This window comes from Adelges cooleyi, unplaced genomic scaffold (assembly GCF_023614345.1).
Source record: "Adelges cooleyi isolate 19-005CV unplaced genomic scaffold, UGA_ACOO_1.1 ACOO_flye_CR_arks_rails_tigmint_CR_PRNA_108, whole genome shotgun sequence".
In the NCBI taxonomy this organism is placed as follows: Eukaryota; Metazoa; Arthropoda; class Insecta; order Hemiptera; family Adelgidae; genus Adelges; species Adelges cooleyi.
Window position 1 is genome coordinate 2,046,411 of NW_026095761.1, and position 13,308 is coordinate 2,059,718.

The 13,308-nt window shown below is 32.9% G+C and overlaps 2 protein-coding genes across 2 annotated transcripts in view; one reads left to right on the forward strand and one right to left on the reverse strand.

Moving 5' to 3' along the window:
* Positions 1–2,221: 2,221 nt before the first annotated feature.
* On the forward strand, positions 2,222–5,766 carry LOC126847418 (maltase A3-like). Its single transcript, XM_050587631.1, has 10 exons — positions 2,222–2,456; positions 2,580–2,759; positions 2,916–3,070; positions 3,329–3,454; positions 3,526–3,767; positions 3,839–4,037; positions 4,100–4,355; positions 4,996–5,188; positions 5,249–5,392; positions 5,458–5,766. The coding sequence occupies exons 1-10, from the start codon at positions 2,276–2,278 to the stop codon at positions 5,537–5,539; spliced, it is 1,758 nt and encodes a 585-aa protein (XP_050443588.1). The 5' UTR covers positions 2,222–2,275; the 3' UTR covers positions 5,540–5,766.
* A 996-nt stretch (positions 5,767–6,762) lies between these two features.
* LOC126847422 (CCN family member 5) overlaps positions 6,763–13,308 on the reverse strand; it is a 112,377-nt gene continuing 105,831 nt past the window's right edge. Inside the window, exons 6-7 of the mRNA XM_050587635.1 lie at positions 12,123–12,322; positions 6,763–9,235 (exon numbers count right to left, since the gene is read on the reverse strand). Of these exons, the coding sequence (XP_050443592.1) occupies positions 8,900–9,235; positions 12,123–12,322 (536 nt within the window). The 3' untranslated portion in view covers positions 6,763–8,899. The remainder of the gene's footprint in view (positions 9,236–12,122; positions 12,323–13,308) is intronic.

Below are 13,308 nucleotides of genomic sequence, written 5' to 3' on the forward strand. Positions count from 1 at the left end.
TTGTCAATAGAATACATTCCAATCACGTTTGCCTATTTAAACTCAACAGTGTACCTCTACCCGTTCTATTCCTCTGCCAATAGTCATGTCATACGCCCAGACAATCTCGAGTGGCTATACTCAGACTGGGATTTAAGATGTAAGATTTACTTATCCATTCAATAGAAAACGTTTCAATTCCTTAGCTACCTACGATAGCCCGCAAAGCAGTGGATCCAGCGGGGATGACATCCTAAGAAAAACCCCCATAGAAAAAAAAACTCAAATTTTATGAGCGCCCAGTTTAAAATGTTCAGTCAACAATATTGAAAGAGTCAATCTTGACAACTACTGAATTTAAAATTAGAGAATAAACAAATTCGAATGCTTTCAGAGGTTTTGGACAAACCAAGAAACATCTCAGTGTGCTGTAACTCAGTGCAGGACAAACGTAAAATTCTTGAGCTTGCCAAGAAAGAAAAATCGGTTGCAAACAATATTGTTATCACTTGAAAAGACATAGCACTATATTTCAATAAACAAATGACAACAACTTTCGGGAAACTTTTTATATAAGGACATCTGGTTTAAAAAGAAAATAGTTTTTGTTAAAAAATAGTACTAAAGCTAAAATCATTTATGACAAAAATTGATTTTTGAAAATTGTTTAAATGTTTTAAATTTAAAAATAAATTAAATCTACGTTTTTATGGCTGTAATAGATTAAATTGATAATTATAAAACAACTCAATTTGAGTCCATAACCGATTATTTAAATAATTTTAACTTAAGGAACATTAATTATACTAGAAATATTTGGAACTACTAGACTAATTTTGTAAACATTTTGTTGACTATCTAGGTCCGACTATTTTCAATTCTTTGTTTTTAGATATAAAGAAATAAAGTATAAAATAAAATATTGAGCATAAAGAGACCAAAAAAAAAATCTATAACATATAAAATATATAATCACTTTTATATTCAGCGTCTAAGTATTAAAAAATCGGTTTAGTTTACTGGATTTAAATAAGTACTCCGGCATATTGCTTATAATGGACTTAATTTGTAATGCGATTTAGGATTTGCTTTGGTTTTTTTTTTTTAATAATTATTAATTGGAAAAACCTTGAAAAAACTACTTAATCCAACATCGCACGCGTGCGATGTTGACATTTAACTATAGTCTAAATGCGATGCCTCTCGAGCGAGTTTACCAAGTAGACTTTCGGCCCCATATTGATTTCGCTATCAGTAGAGCGTTACGAGCTCTTGGGTTTATTAGGAGACATTCGTCTGATTTCAATTCTACCGAATGTCTGTCTGCCCTATATAACTCCCTAGTTCGGTCTAACCTAGAGTACGGCGCAGTCATTTGGGCGCCATATACTGCAGGTGACAGACAGATAATGAACCGTGTACAGAATAGGTTTTTAAGTTTTGTTGGGTACCGCTTAAAAATCTTACACCCACCTCATGATTACAGTCCCATTAATAATGTTCTTGGACTGCAACCACTAGAGCAGCGGCGCAAGAACCTCTGTTCTCGGTTTATTTCGGGTTTGTTAGACGGCCGAGTTGACGCCCCTCGCTTATTGGAACAACTTAGTATTCGGGTCCCGACTAACACCAGACTTAAAAAGTTCTTTTATCTTCCTACTACCAGATCCAATTTCACTAAAAATGCACCTCTCATTCGTATGATGGGAATTTTTAACGATTTATGATTTATATTATTCGTGTTAAGGCCACCACACCTCTCAATATTACCTTTTTATTATGTATATTTTTTGTTGTTTTGTTTTGCTTTGTTTCGTTTTCTTTTGGTTGATTTGTGTATTTTAAATATCACTACATATATATATATATATATTATTGTCTAATTTATAAAGAGCCGTATGGCGTAAATTACTATAAATAAATAAATAAATAAATAATCCATTATCTGTACAGCTTAAAATCATATGTAAGTATTATTTACATACACATATCGTGTAAATTATTATGATTTTCAGTTGTAGTTGTATCTGCTTGTATTTGAAGTGTTATCGAGAAAAAATAACCCGTTAATCCCACGTTAAGCATCAAGACATTTTCGAGGAGTTTAATTAAACTGTTAATCATATTTATTTAATATTAGGTATACTTAACTCAAAAACAAATAACTTACTCAAACGATTACAGGCGTGAAAGATTAAATTAAAAAAATTGCATTGGAAAATGACATATAAGCGACAAAACGCGATGACACGGTCTTGATTTGGCTCAGTGACAGCAGACTATTAAATCCGTTAAGATGTTAAACGTTTTTCTATGTCTGGGACTTTTTGTATCCCATTACACTGTTAATACCGAAATCATTTATCAGGGGTTTAATAGCTCATTCGTTCCACAATGGTGGCAACCCTGCATTATATACGAGGTGTATGTGCGGTCGTTCAAAGATAGCAACGGCGATGGCTTAGGCGATTTAAATGGTATTTATCACTTTAAATAACAAAATACAAAAAATTAAATCAATTTTTCCGTTTAAACAATTAAAAATAGTTTTTTTTTTTTGGTTTACTAAATAATTCGATTTTTATAATTTTTGTTTGCAGGAATAACCGAAAAAGTAGACTATTTAAAAAATTTAGGAGTATGCGCTGTTTGGCTATCTCCGGTGTTCAAGTCACCACAACTGGACTTTGGCTATGACATATCCAATTTTAGGGAGATCGACCCTATATATGGGACAACGCATGATTTCGATCGCATGTTAGAGAAGTTCCACAAAGCCGGTAAGATTTAATATTGTACTGGCCGAGATGGTCATTTTTTTTTCTATATATTTTTAGCTTTTAAGTTATTTAAAAAAAAAAAAATTTCTGATCGGCCCTTTAAAAATCATAACCGGATAATTTAGACTTATATAAACGCCCAACTTTTGGTTACAGGAATAAAAGTACTCTTGGATTTTGTGCCAAATCATACGAGTAACATGCACGACTGGTTTAAGAAATCGGTCAAAAAAATAGACCCATACACGGACTATTTTATTTGGAAAGATGCAAAGTACGTTGATGGTGTGAGGAGCCCTCCTAACAATTGGGTAATTATATAATATGTTGTACTAAACTAGTAAGTAGTCTTAAACCTTTAGTATTAGTCTTACGATGCTTATGTTCTTAAGACTAGCCTCCTAACAATTGGGTAACATTAACATTTTGAACCATACTACATAGGTCTTAAGACTACTGTGAAACAGTTCTCCTGGTATATCTCTGACCAGTTAATCGACAATGCAAAATGTCTTCTCTGTTCCTATGATAAAAAATATTTTTTTGAAAATTGACATTCCGATTTTTAGTTGTCAGTATTCAGCGGCTCCGCATGGGAATGGAGCGAGGGACGCCAACAGTATTATTTCCATCAATTCTTGGTCGAGCAACCGGATTTGAACTACAGGAATCCCAAAGTCCACGAAGAGATTAAAGTAAAAAAAAAACAGATACGATTAATGGCGATTAGCGAAGGCACAGGGAAATTCATTTTTTTCAAATTTAGGATGTTATGAGATTCTGGCTGGATCGTGGCCTGGACGGGTTTAGGATTGATGCGATTTGTCACGTATACGAAAAAGAAGACTTTGCAGACGAACCTCTGTCTGGCAAGCCTGGCGTCTTACCTACCGACTATCTTTATTTGGACCACCCTTACACCATGCAACTACCCGAAAACGTTGGCTTGGTAAAAGAATGGGATGAGTTGATCTACAGTTACAAGAAGAAAGAAAGCGACGAACTAAAGTAATATTGTATAAATACTATTTGATTTACAATCCTTGAGATTAACAGATATTTCTAAATTATTTCAACAGAATTCTTGTGTTAGAATGTTATGCGCCAACAAAGAAACTTATGCCGTACTACAGTAACGATTCCACGTGTAGGAGTACATTCCCTTTTAACTTTAACTTGGTTGAACACATGGACCGCGAATCAGACGCCCAGGATTTAAAAACCATGATTTCCACATGGCTGATCAATATGCCTGAAGGGTCATGGGCCAATTGGGTGGTAAGTACTCCGTTGACGGTCGCTTTGACGTTTTTCCCTTACATGTATCCATGTCGTTTTAGATTTCAAACCACGACCGTGACAGAATAGCTTCGAGGATGGAGAGTACGCTTTTGGATGGAATACACATGATTCAGATGATGTTGCCAGGAACGGCAATCACGTACTACGGCGATGAACTCGGTATGGAAAACTCATATGTGCGGTGGGATCAAGTCACCGATACGTTTGCATTGAACTACGGACCTGAGCGATTTCAGTTAGTCAACAGAGATCCAGAGAGGAGTCCATTCCCGTGGGATGACACGAAAAATGCTGGTACGTAAGAAAAATTCATTTATACTTCAGCTGTTATTGTTTTCAGGGATTGTCAAGGGTGAAACATTTTGACGGTAGGATGGTAAAAGTGTAGTAGGACGAGTTAGATTATAATGTCCCTCTAATGTACTCATTCCTTATTTTTGCTATCTTGGTAACTCTACTAAATCATATTAACATTCTTATTTCAGTCGTTCTTTATCCTTTCCTTCTAAATAGCATCTCTTTATCTCACAACATTCTATTGTATACTTGACTATCTATGCTGTTTTGAATAATTTTATCCAATTATCGTTTACCAACATTAGAACAAAAAAATGTATCATATCTTCTCATAACATGACCGAATCATCTCAGCCTATTCTCTTACATTTTCTCCACAATTGATGCAACTCCGAGACTCCCCCTTTTGTATTCATTTCTTATTCTATCTTCCCTAGTCACTCCACTCATCCATCTTAACATTCTCATCTCCTCTACACTCATTCTCTGTGTCAGTTTTCCTATCTACAGTTTTCCTAATCTTATGGGCATTCTGGAACCCACCATTTTTTTTTTTACCATCGATCCTAAGTACTTAAATCTATCAACCTCATCTCACCTGCCAGCATTAGTTGTGTAATAAGTTTATTGTTAATAGGCTTTTCCGATGCCTCGAACGTATGGCTTCCTATCCATCCCAATTTTTGGGCTGACAACATGAAACAACAATCAAAACGTAAAAGCCATTTAAGAACTTACAAACAGTTGGCGAGGCTAAGGCAAAATCCAACACTGATTTACGGAGACTTAGATATGTTCACGTTGTCAAAATGGACGTTCGGTTTTACGAGGTAAGTAAAAGTCCAAATCAAAATTTGACTTAAAGACTAAAGTTATGATATTTTTAACAGGAGTTATAAAGACAACCCAACGTACGTTGTTGTCGTCAATTTCGGCAGCGAGACGGAAACGGTTGATCTCTTAAAGTTCAGACCTACGTTGCCGGCCATTTTAAAAGTCAAAGTGTCCAGTCTCAACTCTGGTCTTGTAACAGGGTAAGCCAACAATATTAACTCATAATAACATTTTAAAAGTCTTTTAATACAATTTTTATTTTCAGAAATCTGGTTAACGCCACAAGTATTTTTTTGAGACCAAAAGCGGGTCTTGTCTTGATCACGTCTTACAGTAATGAAGTCTAATAGCGCTGTTAGTCTTCGTTTTGTGGTTGTATGGTTTTTTTTTTTGAAAAAATATTATTCTTTTAAAAACAAAGACGAATACACTAGTGGGTAAGGCGGTCAGAGCTCACTGTCACTCGCTGGTTTTGTAGATTCACAAAAAAATTGTACATTATATTATAAAACATGTTTTTTACAAAGCATTTTAAATGATCGTTAATAAAATATTGCGTTAATTATTTCAATAACGGTGTTGTTTTACTTGAAATTTTATGATACAATTAGAGTAGATGCATACAAATATTTTATAACATTTATTTATTCACCCTAACCCTCTTTTTTTTTATAATGAAATGATTTTTTTTTTCATAATGAATCATAAACACCAAGATGAGACATGTAATATTTTTAAAAACAAATAATGATGTATATAAATCTGAAAAATATGAAAACTATTGTACTATAATAATTATTACTATTATTTTAATTCAGAGTAAGAAATATTAAGTTTTATAATTAAATTAATACAAATATACTGTAGTAGTTGTTTTCCCTATTGATTTCAATGTAATTTTTGCATTTTATGGTTGTGTAAATCAAAAACATATCCAGTCTCACTTGTTTAGTTGTTAAATAAATCATATACAGTACTTTGAGCTAGAATTTGTCCAGTCAGTTGTTCATCACAAAATGTTGTTTGAAAATTAATAAATTCCAAAACATAATGTATATACTTTTGTCAATATTAGCATGTCAAACACAAAGCAACAATTTATTTTATTCAGTAAGCTAATCTTTAAATAATGAACGTTGAGGGTTAGCAATATCGATGGAACAGCTCCTGATATTATTTTAATACTTGCAATCAAATGTTGTTATTCAAAATGCTTACTACATGTGCGATGAGTTTAATAAATGTCTTAAAACGTCAAAGGGAAAAAGGTTTAAAGTATTTTCTTGGATTTGTCATTATATATGCCTGGTGCTACTAAAACGTTTAGACATACAGGTTCAGAACTAACTGGACTATCAATTTAAAAAAAATCTTCTGATTTAAAAGCTGATATTTTGTAAAAACTAAATCCCACATAATCCATAGGTTTGTACTTGAGAGATTATTTCATACCGAATCGCAAACGTATTAAAGATCATTGAATGATTTACAATAAATAACTGGTTTATTGAATTCGAATAATATTACAAGAATCTTAACATTGACAAAATAATATTACTGTTATCCGTCTGTATTAAAAAAAGAGGTGTTTAACTGGACAGTTAAACAAAAAACTTAATTCTTTACAGTATTTATATGCACATAATTGAATATACATTTTTATAAACCCTCGAGGTAACTAAGTAAAAATTATATGATGATATTTTTATACAATGTAACGCATTGTATGGGAACTAAAGGTCGAAAAGTTTACCATTCCCATAAAATACAGCAAAGTGGATATGTAAACGTTCAAAGCGAGAAAATAGGTGTATACAAATTGATAGTCAACGTTAAAATAATCAAGTGTGGAGATAAATAGGCTTATTACAATGCTGTTGTTAGGCGTTGGTTATTGCAAGAATTAACATATTGGCAATGCAACTGCACAATAAAAGATCTTTGAACTTTTGTCATGCCTACAACAATGTATAGTTCTTGATGAATTACAATTATTATCATTACTGTATTCATAAGTACTATTTTCATGTAAAATTATTACCTACTTATCTCATCCACTAGAATATTATATTTTATCATGCAGGGCGTTGGCTGAGTTTTACAATGAGTACAATAATTAAATAAAATATTAATGGTTCCATTGGTCACGTTTATCGATTATTATTCAAATAAAAAAAAAAACAAAATCTTAAACTTTGTGTACAACATTAATGTTTGGAAATAAATGTGAGAGGGCCATTAGGTTAAGCTTCTTAGATAAGACAAAATATACTTATGCTATTCGGGTTTATGATTTTCCCATGTACTGTTAATAAAAAATATTATGTAAATCCATTATTCTATTATTATCATGTAGGTACATAGTACTGAATTAACACAATGTAAACATTAGGATTATTATGATACCTATTTGGAAAAACGATTGAAAATGATGAATGGATCTGTCAGCAAAAAAAAAAAAAAATGATTATTATTAAAATTCGACAGGCTGCGTTGACTTAACCCGCAGATAGCCAATGTGTTGTGTTACATTATTTATTTATTTAAATTCATAACCGACAAAGGGCAGAAAAATAGCAGGTAGGTAAATGAAAAAAGCGGTTTCAGACAAACCCATCTAACTAGAAAAATGAGCAGATTTCCACCAGGACACACAATCAGTTTGCACTAAATATATATTTAACGAGCATATCGAATGGGTCTGTGAAGGAAATTACAACAAACAATGGGTTTTATTGAATTATTTTGCCAAAACCGGAAATAATAATAATTGTTGACAATGTCATTTAGATGGTTTTAAATTGGTCGTCGCTGAAAGGGAGAAGAGGGCAAATTAGTATCGTACGTGGGAAAATCAAATTGTCATCACCGTTAATACTATACTCTTAAAGCTGGGAAAATGTTATCAATTCGTTAATTCACTTATTAATATTGTATTAATATATCGTTTTAATATGTGTTTAATAATTAACTTAACCTCGAAAAATAATAACAATACCTATTAAACAGGGCTATCCAAATTTCATGTTACACAGTCATTTTGTTTATGAAAAAATTGTTTTCAAATAAATTCACTTTAACTCAAAAATATTGATTTAAAACTGGTTATCGAAAATATCTGGTAAACATTGAAAATACTATTTGTCTTTAAATTTTACCATCTAAAAAATAATTTTACCTAAATATTAAATATAATTTTTCATCATTAATTATATAAAATATGTACCTAACGATTTTATTTGAACCTTTGCTTAGCCAACACAATTGTTTCTCAGAAAACTGGATACTGTTTCATGAAATTTGGATAACCTTCTACATGTTTTTTGTTGAAATACAATTATTAAATTTTAAGTAAATTTATTCATATGTTTTTAAATAACTCGATGACGTTTGATGGTAAAGTAAAGTAAGTTAACTTTGAATATTTTATTACTCACTTAGCTCTTGGCCAACGTATTGCCAGAAGTAAATTGTATATAAAAACATTTTTTTTTTTTTGCAAATTCTCAAGACATAAAAGTACAATAATTTAAAATAATAAACTGTGTTGGAACAATGTGGTGCGATATAAATGGTGGCCGGCGGTCATGGCGGATCGCCAGGGATCATAACTCGGCCACGTCCCTGATGACGGTACCCGGTATCTGGTATCCGGTAACCGGTGGCAGTCGTGGTGGCGGCGGCTTGGTTCACGATGGTCGTCGCCGTCAGTCCGTCCAGTGTCGGCACGTGCATTTCACGATCCACTCGACGTCCACGTACACGCTGTGCACATAGTTGTCGGTGATCGCGGAGGACGGCCTGTGCACGGGCTCCCATAGGTCTTCGCCCATGACGGCACCGTCCAGCCTGTCGTGGCCTTCGACGGGACTCTGGCAGAGGAATTCCACCTTGACGGTGGTGCTCGACTCGGGCGTGCATTCCAAGTGCGGCGGACACGCGCCGCATCTCTTCGGGTGGAACGTTTTCCGGCTGCGGCAATCGCCGAATTTCAGCCGCACCGACGTCGCCGACTTGACCGTGGCTTTGCACTGGTGACCCTTCTGCAACAACAACAAGCGCAACCGCAATATTATTACACCGGCGTTAACATGTGTATATGTTTTATCGCTGGGGGTCATTCTAAACATTTGTCCGAAACGTAACGCTGGATGTCATACTCGGCGGCGGCGGAGGAGGAGGAGGGGTGATAAGAGATAAGAAAAAAGAGAGTAGAGAAAATGTGTTAGCGATAAGAGAAAAGATAGTAGAGAAAATGTATTAGAGATAAGAGAAAAAAGAGTAGAGATAATGTATTAGAGATAAGATATTAGAGCTAATAAATTAGAGATAAAAATAAAGATCACAGATTAGAAAAAAATGAGATAAGAGAGGAAAATAGAGATATTAGATTAGAGAAAAGATATAAGAAATATTAGATAAGAGATAAAAATAGAGATAATGGATAAGAGATTAGAGATAAAAGATTAAAGAAAATAAATTAGAAACAAAATAGAGAAAATGGATTTGAGAAAAAAGATAAGGGATAATTGATTAGAGATAATAGATTAAAGAAAATATATTAGAGATAAAATAGAGATAATGGATAAGAGATAATAGATTAGAGAAAAAAGATAAGAGATTAAAAAATAGAGGTATTGGATTAGAGATAATAGATTGGAGATACTAGATAAGAGATAAAATAGAGATAATGGCTTAGACATAAGATATTAGGGACACTACAATAGAGATAGGAGATAAGAGATTAGAGTTAAGGAAATTACCAAAAATTTCTAGGTTCCTATACTTGGATATAAAGATATAATATACACGTGCCTATGTATCCGCTTGTAGTGTGGATACTCGTTAGTTTATTTTGATAATAAATTATTCATACAAATGTAATCACAATTTGTGAAAAAGTAATTCCCATTTGATTCAGCGGTGGTTAAAAGGTATGCAGTAATATAACTAACTCGTTAGTAAAACTGCAGACTACATATGTACATTCAGAACTTTTGGGTTACTATTCTAAAACATTCTGACCACCTGGGCCATTTAAACGGAACCCCCATTTACATACTTGTATTTTATAAAACACTTTGGCACAAAGTTCCAATAAAAGTGAAATGAAGATAAAGTTCTGACGTTACCAATTTAATATTCCTTTATGAAAAATCTTGATAATAACGCAATAATATTATCACTGTGTCTAGTAAAACATATTATCATTGTAAAACCAATAACTTCTCAGTGTTGTAGCTAAAAGTTTAATACAAAGTAGAGCACTGTTTTATGTCCCTTATCAAACGTCAAATCATGGAATTATATTTGATTTCGTAAAGATAAAAATACGTTGGCCTTAAGTGGAAAAATATATATTTCCAGAACGTTTGGACTACTCAACCGCACATCGCTGTCCTTTGTAACTTTGTTTTTCATTTTATATAATAATTCCCTGCCGTCCGTCGCCTGGACCGATTAAATACAACATTCTTGTTTAAATTATAAAATATTCGATGCCACAATAATTATTTTACAGTGTCCTCGTGCACTATCTCTTAAACCGTACCTCTGGGTGTCGTAATTCGCAAGTTGTGCACATAAACTTATTATTTAAACTAAAATTAAAATAAAAATTCCGGTGTTGGAATGCATTTTCTTACGAGCATTTGATTAAACGACTGTGTGAGGTTACACTTCATGTTGTGCTAAGCTGATATGTCAAATAAATTACATTTTTTGTAAAAAAACAAAATAGAATTGGCAATAAATATCTTGATAAATTAAAAAGTACTCTCCGTCACAGTTTTATTTCATTATCAAATTCGCCACGACTGATTAAATACAGAAAGGACAGAAAAGTATAGCTGTTTGACGACTTTTTTTTCATTATTTATATTAATGTTAGATTGGGTTCATTTTTATGGTAAATATATTATCACTAGTAATAACTTGCCTCACATTAATAGCTTGCAATTGAAAACAACTGTGTTTAATAGTATACTTGTAAATGTAATAATGTTGACCCATCTTTTTTATTAAATTTTTAGCACGTTCACTAAATTACCCTTTATTATATAGTTATTCTATTAAAGCATTTCTTTAGCTTGGGTTAGACAAACGGTTTTCTAAATTATTTTAATAAAAATAATTAATTTTTGTTGCTTAACAATAAAACTATGTATAAAATGTATGTTAATATACCCAAATATTCATAACATATAATATAAATTTCTATTTTATTATATATTTTGAATATATAATATAATACATTGTAAAATATATTATATGTTATTAAATAATAATAAATTATGTATTGTTTCATTCATTGGATTAATAACTACTTTTGCATGTTTAATTTAAAAATCTATAATTGCCGGATAATTGATAAGGCAATCAGTTGATAAGAGAATCGACTGATAAGAGATCAAGCGCATTTTCGCGAAGGTACCAAAAGCATACGATTACGAGCTGTTAACCATTCTGGAGATGTTTTAATGTCAAAACTGTTTACCGTTTAATAAAATGTTAGCTCTTATTAGAAAACAGTTTTTTCAGCAATTTGTAATGTTTGGTACCTTTGATCATTTTTGCGGCAAGCAAACAATCCTTATCAATCTAATCGTTATCAGCACATATCAGTAAACATGTTTGCTTTCGACATCACCGCGAAATTTGCTTATCGCTAACTAGTGATAAGAATGTAGTCGACGTCGGCCATTTTTGTGGAATTTATTTGTGTTTATAGCAATTATATATATATAATTGCTATAAACAGTGATAACAGTTATAAACATGTGATTAGTTTCCAATTCTCACAAAGATTGCAATCTAGTTTATTATAAATATATCTGTGCGCACAAGAGACAAGAAACCTGCTGATATACAACATGATCCAACGTCTTTCCTTCAAGGTAAAATATATTTATTTATTTTTTATATACTCACTCTAATATGATGGTGTCTAGCGTATCTGGCACTGACGATTGGCGGTGAATGACATGGCTTTATTTCGCACAGTCTGGTCTCGTTGTTGGGCTTACACGCATCGTTAGCGTTGGACATGCGTTTCGAGAAGCCTAGACCACATTGTGATGAACATTTCGACCACGGTGTGACCAAAGCTTCACAATTTGGAGGTCTTTCCACTGGAAATAAATAGTATAGCGTTAAAAAAACAACAGTAAGATTTGAGAGAATATTGACTTATTGTTAAAACTAATGGGGTTCGGCGTTCACTGGTCCGTTTTTCCGATATTGTATCTCGAAATATTATTTATGCGTTTCCTATTAAATCTGGCGCACTGTCATTTATGCAAACCGTGACAATCTTTAATCTAATCAATTGTTGCGCACTGGCTGTTGGTTCATCAATCAACTTGTTTCTCGGTACAGCCGTGAGAGTCATCCGGTCGATTGAATTCAATCTCGACACCAACGCCGGTGTGTGTTGCCAAGTGACAAGGACTTTAAAAATTCATCAAACACACACAGTTGGGCTATAAATTATTCATAGCAGGCCATTACTTTTTTTTCTTCTAGTTTACACGAGTTACACCGGAGGAGACGAAGGAAAAACATTGCCATTATTAAGGAGAGCAAACAATAAGTGATGCAACGCTTTAAAAAAACAAAGTAATGCATCGCATAAACGTCGACTTGGAATTCACGTTTTGCCACGGTTTTCGTCGTTTTCCGGGATTTGACTTGATGATTAAAGTCCTTCACATTCTGCGCCAATTAAATGTTTAATCCCGTTACATTGGACGTTCACAATATGTTCAGCTTAACGTTCCACTCACTGTATGTGTGACATATGCAAATGTTAAATAACATCCTAAAGTTAAATCACAAAGATTCGCTCGAACGCTGTGGGACTATATATATTATTATTTGCATTTGCATTGTAAGTCGTGTACAGAGTTTGGATATTGTCGTTTATTCATCTACTCGTTCAGGACAATTATTAACCAGTGATAAGATATCCTCTTATCAGCTGATAAGAAAATCAACTGATAAGAACTGGTATCTTATCAGGTTGATAATTTAAACACCGTCGCACATTTCCAGGTTAAATGTTGTTACTTGACCTAAATAATCGGTTATATATTGGCATTTATACAACCCATTATAA

Excerpts from the sequence above, each read along its gene's own strand:
- LOC126847418 (XM_050587631.1), top strand. The coding sequence starts at position 2,276 with ATGTTAAACGTTTTTCTATGTCTGGGACTTTTTGTATCCCATTACACT. Across the intron at positions 2,457-2,579 it reads TGGCTTAGGCGATTTAAATG|GAATAACCGAAAAAGTAGAC; the intron begins GTATTTATCACT and ends TTTTGTTTGCAG. Across the intron at positions 3,455-3,525 it reads AAGTCCACGAAGAGATTAAA|GATGTTATGAGATTCTGGCT; the intron begins GTAAAAAAAAAA and ends TTTCAAATTTAG.